The sequence below is a fragment of the Perognathus longimembris genome, chromosome 12, assembly GCF_023159225.1.
Source record: "Perognathus longimembris pacificus isolate PPM17 chromosome 12, ASM2315922v1, whole genome shotgun sequence".
NCBI lineage: Eukaryota > Metazoa > Chordata > Mammalia > Rodentia > Heteromyidae > Perognathus > Perognathus longimembris.
The window spans coordinates 32,900,461-32,913,378 of record NC_063172.1 but is presented as its reverse complement, the minus strand read 5'-3'; the positions used below and the strand labels follow the sequence as shown (position 1 = coordinate 32,913,378).

The window sequence follows — 12,918 nt, the reverse complement described above, 5'->3', positions numbered from 1 at the left end:
TCTGCCACTTTGATCCACATCCCACATCTGCCACCTCTGGTTTTCTTGTGGTTAACTGGAGATAAGCATCTCACAGGCTTTCCTGCTCAAGCTGACTAGGAATTGTGATCCTCAGGTCTCAGCCTGCTGAGTAGCTAGGGTTACAGGCATGAGCCACTAAAACCTGGCTTATCTTTTTTTTTTTTTTTTTTTTTAAAGAAAAAGCACCTTTCTTTCCCCATTTCCTGGAGTTCATTTTGATAAATATTTATATGATGAGATATTATCTGTCAGTTTTAAAGTGATTTAAAAATTATGTTTTTTTAAACTGATGTTCTTTTGTCTTAATTTTCCCTTTCTACAATTAATTTTGTAGTATAATTAATTACTCAATTTTAGAAAAAAAAAACACTATTAAGATACAGTCCTGGGGCTGGGAATATGGCCTAGTGGTAGAGTACTTGTCTTGTATACATGAAGCCCTGGGTCCGATTCCTCAGAATCACATATATAGAAAAAGCCAGAAGCGGCGTTATGGCTCAAGTGCTAGAGTGCTAGCCTTGAGCAAAAAGAAGCCAGGGACAGCATTCAGGCCCTGAGTTCAAGCCCCAGGACTGGCAAAAAAAAGAAAAGAAAAAAGATACAACCTCCTGCAAGATCTTAGAGTAGGGCATTGAGTTTAACTTTCTTTTTTAATTGGAATTGTACAAAACAATGGGTTTCATTGTGATTGCAGCAACTCTCTTTTTCACTTTTTTTTGCCTTTTTTCTTGATAATCTAATCTTTTTTTTTTTTTTAAATGCTGGTTTGGGGGCTTGAACTCAGAGTCGGGGTGCTATCCCTGAGTGTTTTTGCTCAAGGCTAGTGCTTTACCACTTGAGCCACAGCTCTGTTTCCAGATTTTTGTTGGTTAATTGGAGATAAAAGTCTTTCCTGCTCACTGGCCTCAAACTTCCAATCTTTAGATCTCAGCTTTCTTAGTAGCTAGGATTACAGGTGTGAACCACCAATGCCTGGCAAATCTAATTTTCTATGCTCACCATAAAGGAAGCAAAAATACTTGTCTCAGATGACATATTTTATGACAGTAAATTTTCACGAGATAAGTTTTAAGAAGTACTTTTTAAGGTTAAAATTTTAATATATACAACTTGAGATAGCATAGATGGTTTACTTAGAGGGAAAGCCAAATGACATTAAGTCAAAGAGTAGCATTAAAGGTGGTTCTTCCATTTGATTTTAACACTCGTGGTTTTAAAGCTCTCTAGTTTGGGGAGTTGTAAGAAGATGATAAATTCATTATTCATTATTAAAAATATGAATTGGGCCATGTGCTGGTAGCTCATGCCTGTAATCCTAGCTACTCAGGAGGCTGAGATCTGAGTCAGGCTGAGATCTGGTTCAAAGCCAGCCGGGGCAGAGAAGTCCCTGAGATTCAGAAAAAGCCAGAAGTAGCACTGTGGCTCAAGTGGTAGAACACTATCCTTGAGCAAAAGAAGCTCAGCGACAGAGCCCTGGGACAGGCTGAGTTCAAGCCTGGATCAGGAAAAAATAATTGGAAATTTTATAACTCTGTCCAAAATTACAGTTGAGGGCTGGGAATATGGCCTAGTAGTAAGAGTGCTTGCCTTGTATACATGAAGCCCAGGGTTCGATTCCCCAGCACCACATATATAGAAAATGGCCAGAAGGTGGTGCTGTGGCTCAAGTGGCAGAGTGCTAGCCTTGAGCAAAAAGAAGCCAGGGACAGTGCTCAGGCCGAGTCCAAGGCCCAGGACTGGGAAAAAAAAAAAAAAAAAAAAAAACCCAAAAATTACAGTTGAGCATTTCATAAGCCAAACTAATAAAGAGGTGTATAAAAAATTCATTTTATTCTTAATCATTTTATTTTTGTCCCAACAGGTTTATGAAGTATATAAAATCTATATATTTTCTCTCTTTGTGGGATATTTACTACAGTTTGAGAATCCTGCTTTACTGGTTTCTCCTTTATTAAGTTTAGTAGCAGCCTTAATGCTTACTAAGTGCCTTCAGGTAATAACATTGTATTCTTATCATTCTTGTTACTTATTTTTAAATTGTAAAGTTTTTATATCTTCTTTGTTCATATGATTTTTCCCCCACAGCTGAATGTGAAGAAAGCAACTTGTATAGCGAAAATGATGAAAGTGATTAATTTTTACCTAGTGTGTTCTCTGGCACTGACACTGAATGTTATAATGAAGGTAAGTAACTCTGAGATTCAGATGGTAGAACGTATTGAAGAATGAAATATGTTAGGCTAAATTTAAATGAGAATAATGTGATAGTAAAGTAATGAAATTTATATAGTATAATTTGTTTGTTTTTTTTTGTATTAGCTATATGGGGTGGGGCCAGATTTTATTTTTACATTTCTTCTGTTGGTTTTTTTTTTTTTGGTTTGTTTGTGTTTGGCCAGTCCTGAGGGGTTGGAACTCAGGGTCTGAGCGCTGTCCCTGGCTTCTTTTTGCTCAAGGCTAGCACACTACTTCATGAGCCACAGCGCCACTTCTGGCTTTTTCTGTTTATGTGGTGCTGAGGAATCGAACCCAGGGCTTCATACATGCTAGACAAGTACTCTACCACTAGCTCACATTCCCAGCCCTTGGCATTTCTTTTTTTTTTTTTGGCCAGTCGTGGGCCTTGGACTCAGGGCCTGAGCACTGTCCCTGGCTTCTTCCCGCTCAAGGCTAGCACTCTGCCACTTGAGCCACAGCGCCACTTCTGGCCGTTTTCTGTATATGTGGTGCTGGGGAATCGAACCTAGGGCCTCGTGTATCCGAGGCAGGCACTCTTGCCACTAGGCCATATCCCCAGCCCTTGGCGTTTCTTTTTAAAGGAAGAAATTATCTTAAGTTTTTTGGAGACATTTACATAAGTTTTCTTAATTCAGTGATGCAGTATTTATGTAAATGACATTCTTATTTAAAAATGTATATTTGTTCCCTTGTGCCCCATAGTTGGGTGATATTTCTTTTTTCTTTTTTTCCAGTCCTGGGCCTTGAACTCATGGCCTGAGCACTGTCCCTGGCTTCTTTTTGCTCAAGGCTAGCACTTTACCACTTGAGCCACAGTGCCACCTCTGGCCTTTTCTATACATGTGGTGCTGAGGAATCGAACCCGGGGCTTCATGTATATGAGGCAAGCACTCTTGCCACTAGGCCATATTCCCAGACCCTTTTTATTTTTATTTCTTCTTGCCAGTTGTGGTACTTGAACTCAGGGCGTGGGCACGGTCTCTGAGCTTCTTTGTGCTCAAGCTTAGTGCTTTACCATTTGAGCCACAGCACCACTTCTGGCTTTTTCTGTTTATGTGGTGCTGAGGAATCGAACCCAGGCCTTCATGCATGCTAGGCAAGCACTCTACAGCCAAGCCACATTCTCAGCCCTTATTGTTACATTTCTACACCATTTACACAGTGTTATAATCCATCTCCCCTTCCATATCCCACTCCTCCCCCCCCCCCCATCCCAAATAGCATCCCCAACAGATTCCTGGTTTTGTTTTCATAATTACGCTTAACGCATGTGGATAATATTTAACTGCCTTTATCTTCCCCACCAGCCCAATTTCCTCCCGCTAGTCCCACCACTGACAACAGAGTGTATTTCTGTTCCTTTCCATACAGATTTGATTGAGTTTCTTTTTTTTTTTGGCCAGTCCTGGGCCTTGGACTCAGGGCCTGAGCACTGTCCCTGGCTTCTTCCCACTCAAGGCTAGCACTCCGCCACTTGAGCCACAGCGCCGCTTCTGGCCGTTTTCTGTATATGTGGTGCTGGGGAATCGAACCTAGGGCCTCGTGTATCCGAGGCAGGCACTCTTGCCACTAGGCTATATTCCCAGCCCTGATTGAGTTTCTTTATGCTGCCTTCATATATACCTGCCATGTATTACAATTATTCACCCTCTTTCTTTTTCTATCTCCCCTTTCCTCCTCCTCCTCCTCCTGGGTAGTCTCTTAACATAATTCATGTTTTATGTTTAACCCATGCAAGCAATTACGGTTATGGATGTTATGGATATGAATAAATATGTGGTTGTGTATATGCATTAATATATAATTAGATATATGTATATATGTACATATTCATGAATATGTATGTATTTTAGGTCTAAGTTCCACATATTGTATTTTTGTTTTATTTATTTATTTTAATGCCAGTCCTGGGGCTTGAACTTAGGGACTGGGCAAGGTCCCTGAGCTGTTTTGCTCAACAATAGTGCTCTACACTTGAACCACAGCTCCACTTCCATCTTTTGGTGGTTATTGAAGATAAGAGTCTCAGAGGAGTTGGGAATGTGGCTTAGTGGCAGAGTGCTTGCCTAACATGCATGAAGCCCTGGGTTTGATTCCTCAGCACCACATAAACAGAAAAGGCCAGAAGTGGTACTGTGGCTCAAGAGGTAGAGTGCTAGCCTTGAACAAAAAGAAGCCAGGGACAGTGCCCAAGCCCTGAGTTGAGTCCCAAGCCCCAGGACTGGCAAAAACAAACAAGAAAAAGCGTCTCAGATATTTTTTTAATTTTTCATACCCAGGCTGGCTTCAAACTGTGATCATCAGATCTCAGCCTCCTGAGTAGCTAGGATTATTGGTACGAGCCACCAGTGCCTGACATTATTTTTCTTTTTTTGATACTTTGCTTTTTTGAACTTGTCTAATCTCATTCACCTTACAGTTGCATCCATTTTCCTATGAGTAACATTACTTTATTTTTGCCAGTCCTGGAGCTTGAACTCTGGGCCTCCGCTCTATCGCTGAGCTTCTTTTGCTCAAGGCTAGGACTCTACCACTTGAGTGAGCCACAGTGCCATTTCTAGCTTTTTAGAGAAGTTAATTGGAGATAAGAGTCTCATGGACTTTTCTGCCCCAGCTGGCTTTGAATGGGATCCTCAGATTCAGCCTCCTGTGTAGCTAGGATTACAGGCATAAGCTACAGGTGCCTACTCACGGTTTTATTTTTTTTTTATTTTTATTTTTTTTTGCCAGTCCTGGGCCTTGGACTCAGGGCCTGAGCACTGTCCCTGGCTTATTTTTGCTCAAGGCTAGAACTCTGCCACTTGAGCCACAGCACCACTCCTGGCCATTTTCTATATATGTGGTGCTAGGGAATTGAACCCTGGGCTTCATGTATATGAGGCTAGCACTTTTGCGACTAGGCCATATTCCCAGCCCGGTTTTATTTTTTATTGCTATGTAATATTTGTGTTTGTGTGTGTCTATGTATATGTATGTTTATTGAGTACTCGTGCTCAACCTCAGATGAATGATTCCATTGTATGACTATACTTAGGATTACTTTGGTATTCAGGGTCTTTTTGATTCCATATAAACTTTTGTATTGATTTTTGTAATTCTGTGAGGAATGATAATGGATTTTTATGTGATGAATTTGTACACTGCTTTGGCATTTGACCCATTTTTACAGTATTCTTCCAATCCATTCTTTTACTTTGTTTTATTTTGCCAGTCTTGGGGCTTGAACTCAAGGCCTGGGTACTGTCTCTGAGCTTCTTTTGCTCAAAGCTAGCACTCTACTACTTGAGCCACAGTGCCACTTCTGGCTTTTTGTGTTTATGTGGTACTGAGGAATCAAACCCAGGGCTTCATGGAAGCATGGTAGGCAAGCACTCTACAACTCAGACACATTCCCAGCTCCCCAATCCATTTACCATGGGTTTTCTTTCCATCTTCAAATGTCCTTAATTTCTTTCTTCTAGGTCTTATAATTTTCATTATAGAGGCGTTTCATTTCCTTGGTTAGGTTAACACCTAGATATAACCGAGGTGTTAGGTATTTTATTGTTTTGGAAGCTAATGTTTGGAAGCTTGATTTCTTTTCCTGTTTATTGTTGATACATAGAAAAGCTATTGAAATTTTGGGGTATTGATTTTGTATCCTACTGTTCCAAACATTTATCAATTCTAGAAGTTTTTTTTTTTAATTCAAATTTTTATTATCAAACTGATGTACAGAGTGGTTACAGTTTCATACGTTAGGCATTGGATACATTTCTTGTACTGTTTGTTACCTTGTCCCTCATACCCCCCTCCCTCCCCCCCTTTCCCTTTCCCCTCCCCCCCGTGTTCAGTTCACTTACACCAAACAGTTTTGCAAGTATTGCTTTTGTAGTTGTTTCTCTTTTTTTACCCTGTGTCTCTCAAATTTGGTATTCCCTTTGAATTTCCTACTTCCAATACCAGTAAACACGGTTTCCAATATACTCAGATAAGATTACAGAGATAGTGTAGGTATAACCACAGGAAGGTGATACAAGAACATCATCAATAATAGAAGCTACAGATACACATAGGACGTTGAAAGTAGTTACAACTGTGATATAACAGTTGTTTCCATAACATGGAGTTCATTTCACTTAGCATCATCTTATGTGTTCATAAGGGTACAGCTATTGGGCCTTGTGATGCTCTGCTATGACTTGCCTAAAGCTGTACTAATTATTCCCAATAAGGGAGGCCATAGAGTCCATGTTTCTTTGGGTCTGGCTCACTTCACTTAGTATAACTTTTTCCAAGTCCTTCCATTTCCTTACAAATGGAACAATGTCATTCTTTCTGATAGAGGCATAAAATTCCATTGTGTATATGTACCACATTTTCCTGATCCATTCATCTACTGAGGGGCATCTGGGTTAGTTCCAGATTCTCGCTATGACAAATTGTGCTGCGATGAACGTTGTGCTGGTGGCATTACTGTGATTTTGTTTGTGGTCTTTTGGATAGATACCCAAAAGTGGGGCTGCTGGGTCATAGGGGAGTTCTATATTGAGCCTTCTGAGGAATCTCCATACTGCTTGCCAGAGTGGCTGAACCAGTTTACATTCCCACCAACAATGAAGTAGGGTTCCCTTTTGGCCACATCCCCTCCAACAATTGTTATTATTAGTTTTCTAGAAGTTTTTTGATGGAGTCTAGAATCTGTTAAGTACAGACTCATGTCATTAGCTAGTAAGGATAATTTAACCTTTTTTTTTTTTTCTTTCCACATTTGAGTCTCTTTTATTTCTTGTTTGTGCTGTTTAGGAATTCTAGTATACTGAGTAAGAGTGGGGAAAATGGGTGTTTTTGTCTTGTTCCTGTCTTTAGGGGAAATGGTTTGTCCCCAATTTAATGTGATATTGGGTATAGATTGGTCATATACAGCTCTTAATAAATTTAGGTACATCCCTGTATTCATTGTGAACTTTTATTATAAAAAGGATTTTAAATTTTTCAAAGGCCTTTTTCTGCATTAATCAAGTTTACATGAGTTTAATTCTTGGTCAGGTGTATGTAATGCATTAAAGTTTATCAGTTGTGTATGTTGAGCCATCCTTGAATCCCTGGAATAAAGCTAACTTTGTCATGGTGTATGATTTATGTATGTATTTATTTATTTATTTTTGCCAGTGCTGGGGCTTGGGACTCAAGGTCTGAGCACTGTCCTTGGCCTCTTTTTGCTCAAGGCCCAGCACTCTAGCACTTGAGTCACAGTGCCACTTCTGGCTTTTTCTATATATGTGGTGCTGAAGAATCAAACCCAGGGTTTTTGTATATGAGGCAAGCACTCTACCACTAGGCCATATTCCTAGCCCCTGGTGGATGATTTTTGATGTGTTATTATATTCTATTTGCAAGAATTTTTTTTTTTTTTTTTTTGACCAGTCCTGGGCCTTGGACTCAGGGCCTGAGCACTGTCCCTGGCTTCTTCCCGCTCAAGGCTAGCACTCTGCCACTTGAGCCACAGCGCCGCTTCTGGCCGTTTTTTTTCTGTATATGTGGTGCTGGGGAATCGAACCTAGGGCCTCGTGTATCCGAGGCAGGCACTCTTGCCACTAGGCTATATCCCCAGCCCTATTTGCAAGAATTTTATTGAGAAGTTTTGCATCAGCATTTATCAATGAGATTGGCTTAATTTTTTTTCTTTCATCTCTTGTGAAATACTTACTTCATAAGAATGGAAGATTTTGAGGAATATTTTGAAGGTCTGGTGGAATTTGGCTATACTTCATCTGTCTCTTAGCTTTTCTGTGTGGTGAGACTGCTGTTTCAGTTTCTTCCTTACTTATGGTTCTGCTTAAGTGGTTTATATCTTCTTGGTTTACTTTTGCCAGCTTATATGGGTCTATAAATATATCTATTTGTTGTGGATTTTCCAGCTTATTTGAATATAGCTTTTTAAAGTATTACCTCATATCTTTTGAATATTTTTGTTATTTTCTGTGATGTTTCCTTTTTCATTTCTAATTTTGTTCATTTGAGTCACTTTTTTTTTTCCGGTCAAATTAACTAGAGCCGTGTGTGTGTGTGTGTGTGTGTGTGTGTGTGTGTGTGTGTGTGTGTGTGTGTGTGTGTGTGTGTGTGCAAGCCAGTACTGGGCTTGAATTCAGGGGTTGGGCACTAGCCCTTAGTTTTTTCATCCAAGACTGGTGTTTTACCAGCGCCACTTCTGGTATTCTGGTGGTTAATTGGAGGCAAGAGTCTCGGACTTTCCTACCTAGGCTGACTGAATGATGATTCTCAGATCTCAAACACCTGAGTAGCTAGGATTACAGGCACGAATCACTGGTGCCTGGCTGATTTCTTTTATTTCTTTAGTGACCTACATGTTGTTCAGTAATGTGTTATTAAGCCTCCATTTGTTTGAATATTATCTATAGTTTTTTTTTGTTGTTGTTGTTGTTTTGCCAGTCCTGGTGCTTGAACTTTTGCTCAAGGCAAGCACTCTACCACTTGAGCCATAGCGCCAGCACTTTATGCATGCTAGGCAAGGACTGTACCACTAAGCCACATTCCCAGCCTCATTTTTTTCTGTCAGTCCTGGGGCTTGAACTCAGGGCCTGGGCAATGTCCCTGAGCTCTTCAGCTCAAGGCTAGCGCTCCACCAATTGAGGCGTGAGCCAACGGCACCAGCGATTTATTGTTCTTGTACTGTTGAGTTCTAGGTTATTTTCACTACTGGCAGATAGAATACAGGGGTTATTTTTTCTTTGTATTTGCTCAGATTTGCCATATGTCCTGGGCTATGATCTATTCTGGAGAAAGTGGCATGAGACACTGTAGTTGTCTATAGACTTGATTTGATCTATAGTATCATTTAATTCTGGGGTTAGTTTGCTATCTTTTGTTTGGATGAGCTATTTGTTGGTGAGCATGGGTGACCTCAAATCTCTCACTATTATAACGTTGGGATCTATCAGCACTTAAATGTCCAAGAGTGTTTGGTTAATGATCTTGGACATACCACTCTTTGTTGTGTGTTGGGTTCCTGTGGCTTATGCCTATAATCCTAGCTACGGGGAGGCTGAGATCTGAGTATTGTGGTTCAAAGCCAGCCCGAGCAGTAAAGTCTATGAGACTCTTCTCCATTTAACCACCAGAAAACCAGCAGTGACACTGTGGCTCAAAATGGTAGAGCACTAGCTTTGAGTGAAAGAGCTCAGAGACAGCACCCAGGTCCTGAGTTCAAGCCCCACAACCAACCAAAAAAATGTTGATAGCTGTAACATATGGAATAATAGGACAAATAAAAAGTGTCGGTGAATGTTACTTGAACCAAGGGAAATAAGGTAAAATTTTACTGTCATATTATAGTTTTTATGTTGGATGCATGTAGTAATATGATTGATTTATGTCAGTAAATCTCCTTGCTTCATAGTATATACCTTGTATTTCTAACACATTGTTCTTTGAATCTTACTATCCTTTCTATCACTAGTAATTGGGAAAAGCATATTTCTTTAAGTATAGCTAGTAGTTTCTTGTGTACTAGTGTTTTTCTCTTACTACTTGGTCACTGTGCCTATGTTTTTTTTCTTCTAGATGTTTATCACACACAAAGAAAATGGACACATGCTAAAATTTCTGGAAGTAAAATTTGGATTAAATATGTCTAAGTAAGTTTACTAGGTATATATTACTTAGAAAACAAAGAATTGAAACAATAATAGAGGAAGTACATAACTAATTACATAGAAAGTGATTATTTTGCCAGGTGTTGGTGGCTCACTCTTGTAATCCTAGCTGTTCAGGAGGCTGAGATCTGAGGATCACTGTGCAAAGCCAGCCTAAAGTCCCTGAGACTCATATCTCCAATTAACCACCAGAAAACCTGAAGTGGTGCTATGGCTCACAGTGGTAGAGCGCAAGCCCTGAGCAAAAAAAAAAGAAAGGCTGAAGGGACAGTGTTCAGGCCCTGATGAGTTCAAGCCCAATGCCCATGGCTGGCACCCCCCCCCCAAATTCTTTCTTGGAAATCTTAAATATATTAAAGTAGCTCTCACTTTTAAATGTTTATTAGCCATTTGTAGTTAATAGCTATCATAATTGTACACTATAGATCAACGTGGGCTGCTTGAATTTTTTTGTTTTTTATTTTCTAGTTAAAAATAGAAATTAAGAGCTTAGTGATATAAATCCTTGCCTGACATGCATGAGGTCCTGGGTTAGATCCCTTGTATAACAAAGAAAGGACAGGTAAAGAGAGAGAAAAGTAGGAGCAAGAGGAGGAAGAAGACAAGAAAAAAAAAGAAACTAGAATTTCACACTATATTGGGCTTTAGAGACGATTTTGTTACTGAGTGTTAGCCACCTTTCTTTTGTGATAAAATAAGTGAGGAAACAAGGGAGGAAGGATTTATCTCCATTTCAGAGGTTTTAGTCCATGGTCACTTGGCTCTCATTTTTGGGTGTGTGGTAGATAAGCTGTTCTCCTCATGGTTGCCAGGAGGGAGAAGGAGAGGGAGAGGGAAAGGAAGAGGGAGGGAGGGAGAGAGAAAGGCCAGAGAAGACATACAAAAAAAGGACGCGAAAATGTGGAACTTTATCTGAAAAAATAACTAAAGCAAAGGTTGTGGGTGCCCTGAATTCATACTGCTGCTCTGCAATTAAAAAAAAAATCCTTTATGTTCAGTTGATTAAAACATCTGTAATTTTAATCATATTTTTTTTATCTTCTATAGGAATTTCACAATGAATTGGCTCCTATGTCAAGAATCTCTCCAGGCACCATCTGAAGATTTCTTTTTACGATTGACTCGTTCTTCTCTATTACCATTCTATATTTTAGTATTAATTATTTGTCTTCTTTCTATGATACAAGTTTACTTTAAGTAAGTACCTATGGAAATCCACTACATCACAAAGTTATTGTAAAAATACATAAAATACATATTTTTAACATCTTTCCTATATATGCATATATAGTTTGTTTTGGGCTATGGTTGTGTGTTAATTCATAGTATATACTGAATATGTGCTATATTACTGAGCCAAATCCCATCTCCATTTTCTTTTTAAAGGAGATGAACTTTTGCTAGCATGTATGAGGCCCTGGATTTAGTCTCCAGTGCTACTAGGAAAAAAAAAAAAAGAGGAAAAAAAAGAAAAGGAGGGAGAGGAAAGAATGTGTTAGTTTTGTTGTGTTGCCCATATTGGTCTGAAACTCATGGCCTTAAGTGATTTTTCTACTTCAGTCTCCTGAGTAGCTGGGACTACTACTATGACAACTACAGGTCAATGTTGTATTTATCGTAGAATTTCTAATTGTTATTTCTTATCATTTTAAGTTCACCAGAAAAAATCATGTTAAGCTTTTTAAAAAAATTTATTTATTAATTAAACAAAAATTTTTTGACAAGGTGTTGTGCAAAAAGGGTACAGTTACATAGTAGGCCAGTGTGTACATTTCTTGTGATATCTTACACCCTGTTTTTCTTTCCCTTCCCTAGGTCAGGCAGACATATATACAATACCCAATGTACCAAGAACATATACAGTAGCCACGTGGCCTACGCCAAAGAAAATTTGCCTAGGGCTTTAAATGTAATGTCGACATTAGACAATATGTCGACAGTAGTCTTATGTAAACGTACATACATAGCTTTTGAGCTATTGTATTCCACTGAGAGGTCAATTTTTGACCTTTATATGTTGAGTAGTTGTTTGGTTTTAGTTACACAATGTTGGGTCGTTGGCCCAATTCTGTGGGAAATACCATTTGACAAGCAGTTTTTGGTTTCACAGACCTGGTCTCTACTGTCTCTCCGTCACCCCATCTTAACAGTCATATATCAGGGACATCATGCCCCTTTGTTTTCTGTGTTCTAAGCTTGTCTCATTCAACATTATTTGTTCAAGTTCTGACCATTCCCCTGCGAATAACAATATTTCACCATTCCTAATCGCTATGTAGTATTCCATTGTGTATAGGTACCATATTTTTTGGATCCATTCATCTGTGGAGGAGCATCTGGGTTGTTTCCATATTTTGGCTATTGTGAATTGTGCTGCAATAAACATGGAAGTACAAATGTCTTTTTGATACCTTGGGACCTGCCGTGGAGGCTACAGGCTCTTCTTTTTTTTGTTCTTTTTCGTTTCCTGAGTTCCTCTGTTGCTTCTGGTTGTTGGGTTTGCTGGATTCTTGATGGGGTGTTGGGTGCTGGAGTTCCCAGCTCACTATTCAGTTGGAGCGAGTTGGGGTGCCTCCCTACTGTGGCGGCGCCATCTTTGGGTCTCTCCATGTTAAGCTTTAATATGTGTAAGTATGTAGTGTCCAAATTTGATATGGGAATGATAAATAATAAGCATTTACAGACTAATTTCCTTACCTTTTTACTTTTTTAAGAATAATGTTAGCCAGGCACTGGCGGCTCATGCCTGTAATCCTAGCTACTCAAGAGACTGAAATCTGAGATTGCTGTTCAAAGCCAACTTGGGCAGCAAGTTTGTGATATTCTTATTTCCAATTAACCACCAAAAAAGCCAAAAGTGGAGTTTGCCTAAAGTGGTAAACCACTATCCTTGAGTACAAAAAGCTAAGGAACAGCGCCCAGATGCAGAGTTCAGGCCCTAGGCCCAGCACCAAAACAAAAAAGAAATTTAAATTTTCAGGAATGGACTTCAAAGGTGAACAAT

At 39.4% G+C, this 12,918-nt stretch overlaps 1 protein-coding gene across 2 annotated transcripts in view; it reads left to right on the top strand.

Moving 5' to 3' along the window:
* The window catches only part of Dpy19l4 (dpy-19 like 4), a 59,969-nt gene that overhangs the window by 25,659 nt on the left and 21,392 nt on the right, over positions 1-12,918 (top strand). For both annotated transcript variants that reach the window (XR_007212748.1, XM_048358399.1), the window contains exons 9-12: positions 1,883-2,014; positions 2,107-2,205; positions 9,823-9,896; positions 10,962-11,111. Coding sequence is in view for 1 of the 2 variants with exons in the window: in XM_048358399.1 (XP_048214356.1) it covers positions 1,883-2,014; positions 2,107-2,205; positions 9,823-9,896; positions 10,962-11,111 (455 nt within the window). In the remaining variant the exon portion in view is untranslated. The remainder of the gene's footprint in view (positions 1-1,882; positions 2,015-2,106; positions 2,206-9,822; positions 9,897-10,961; positions 11,112-12,918) is intronic.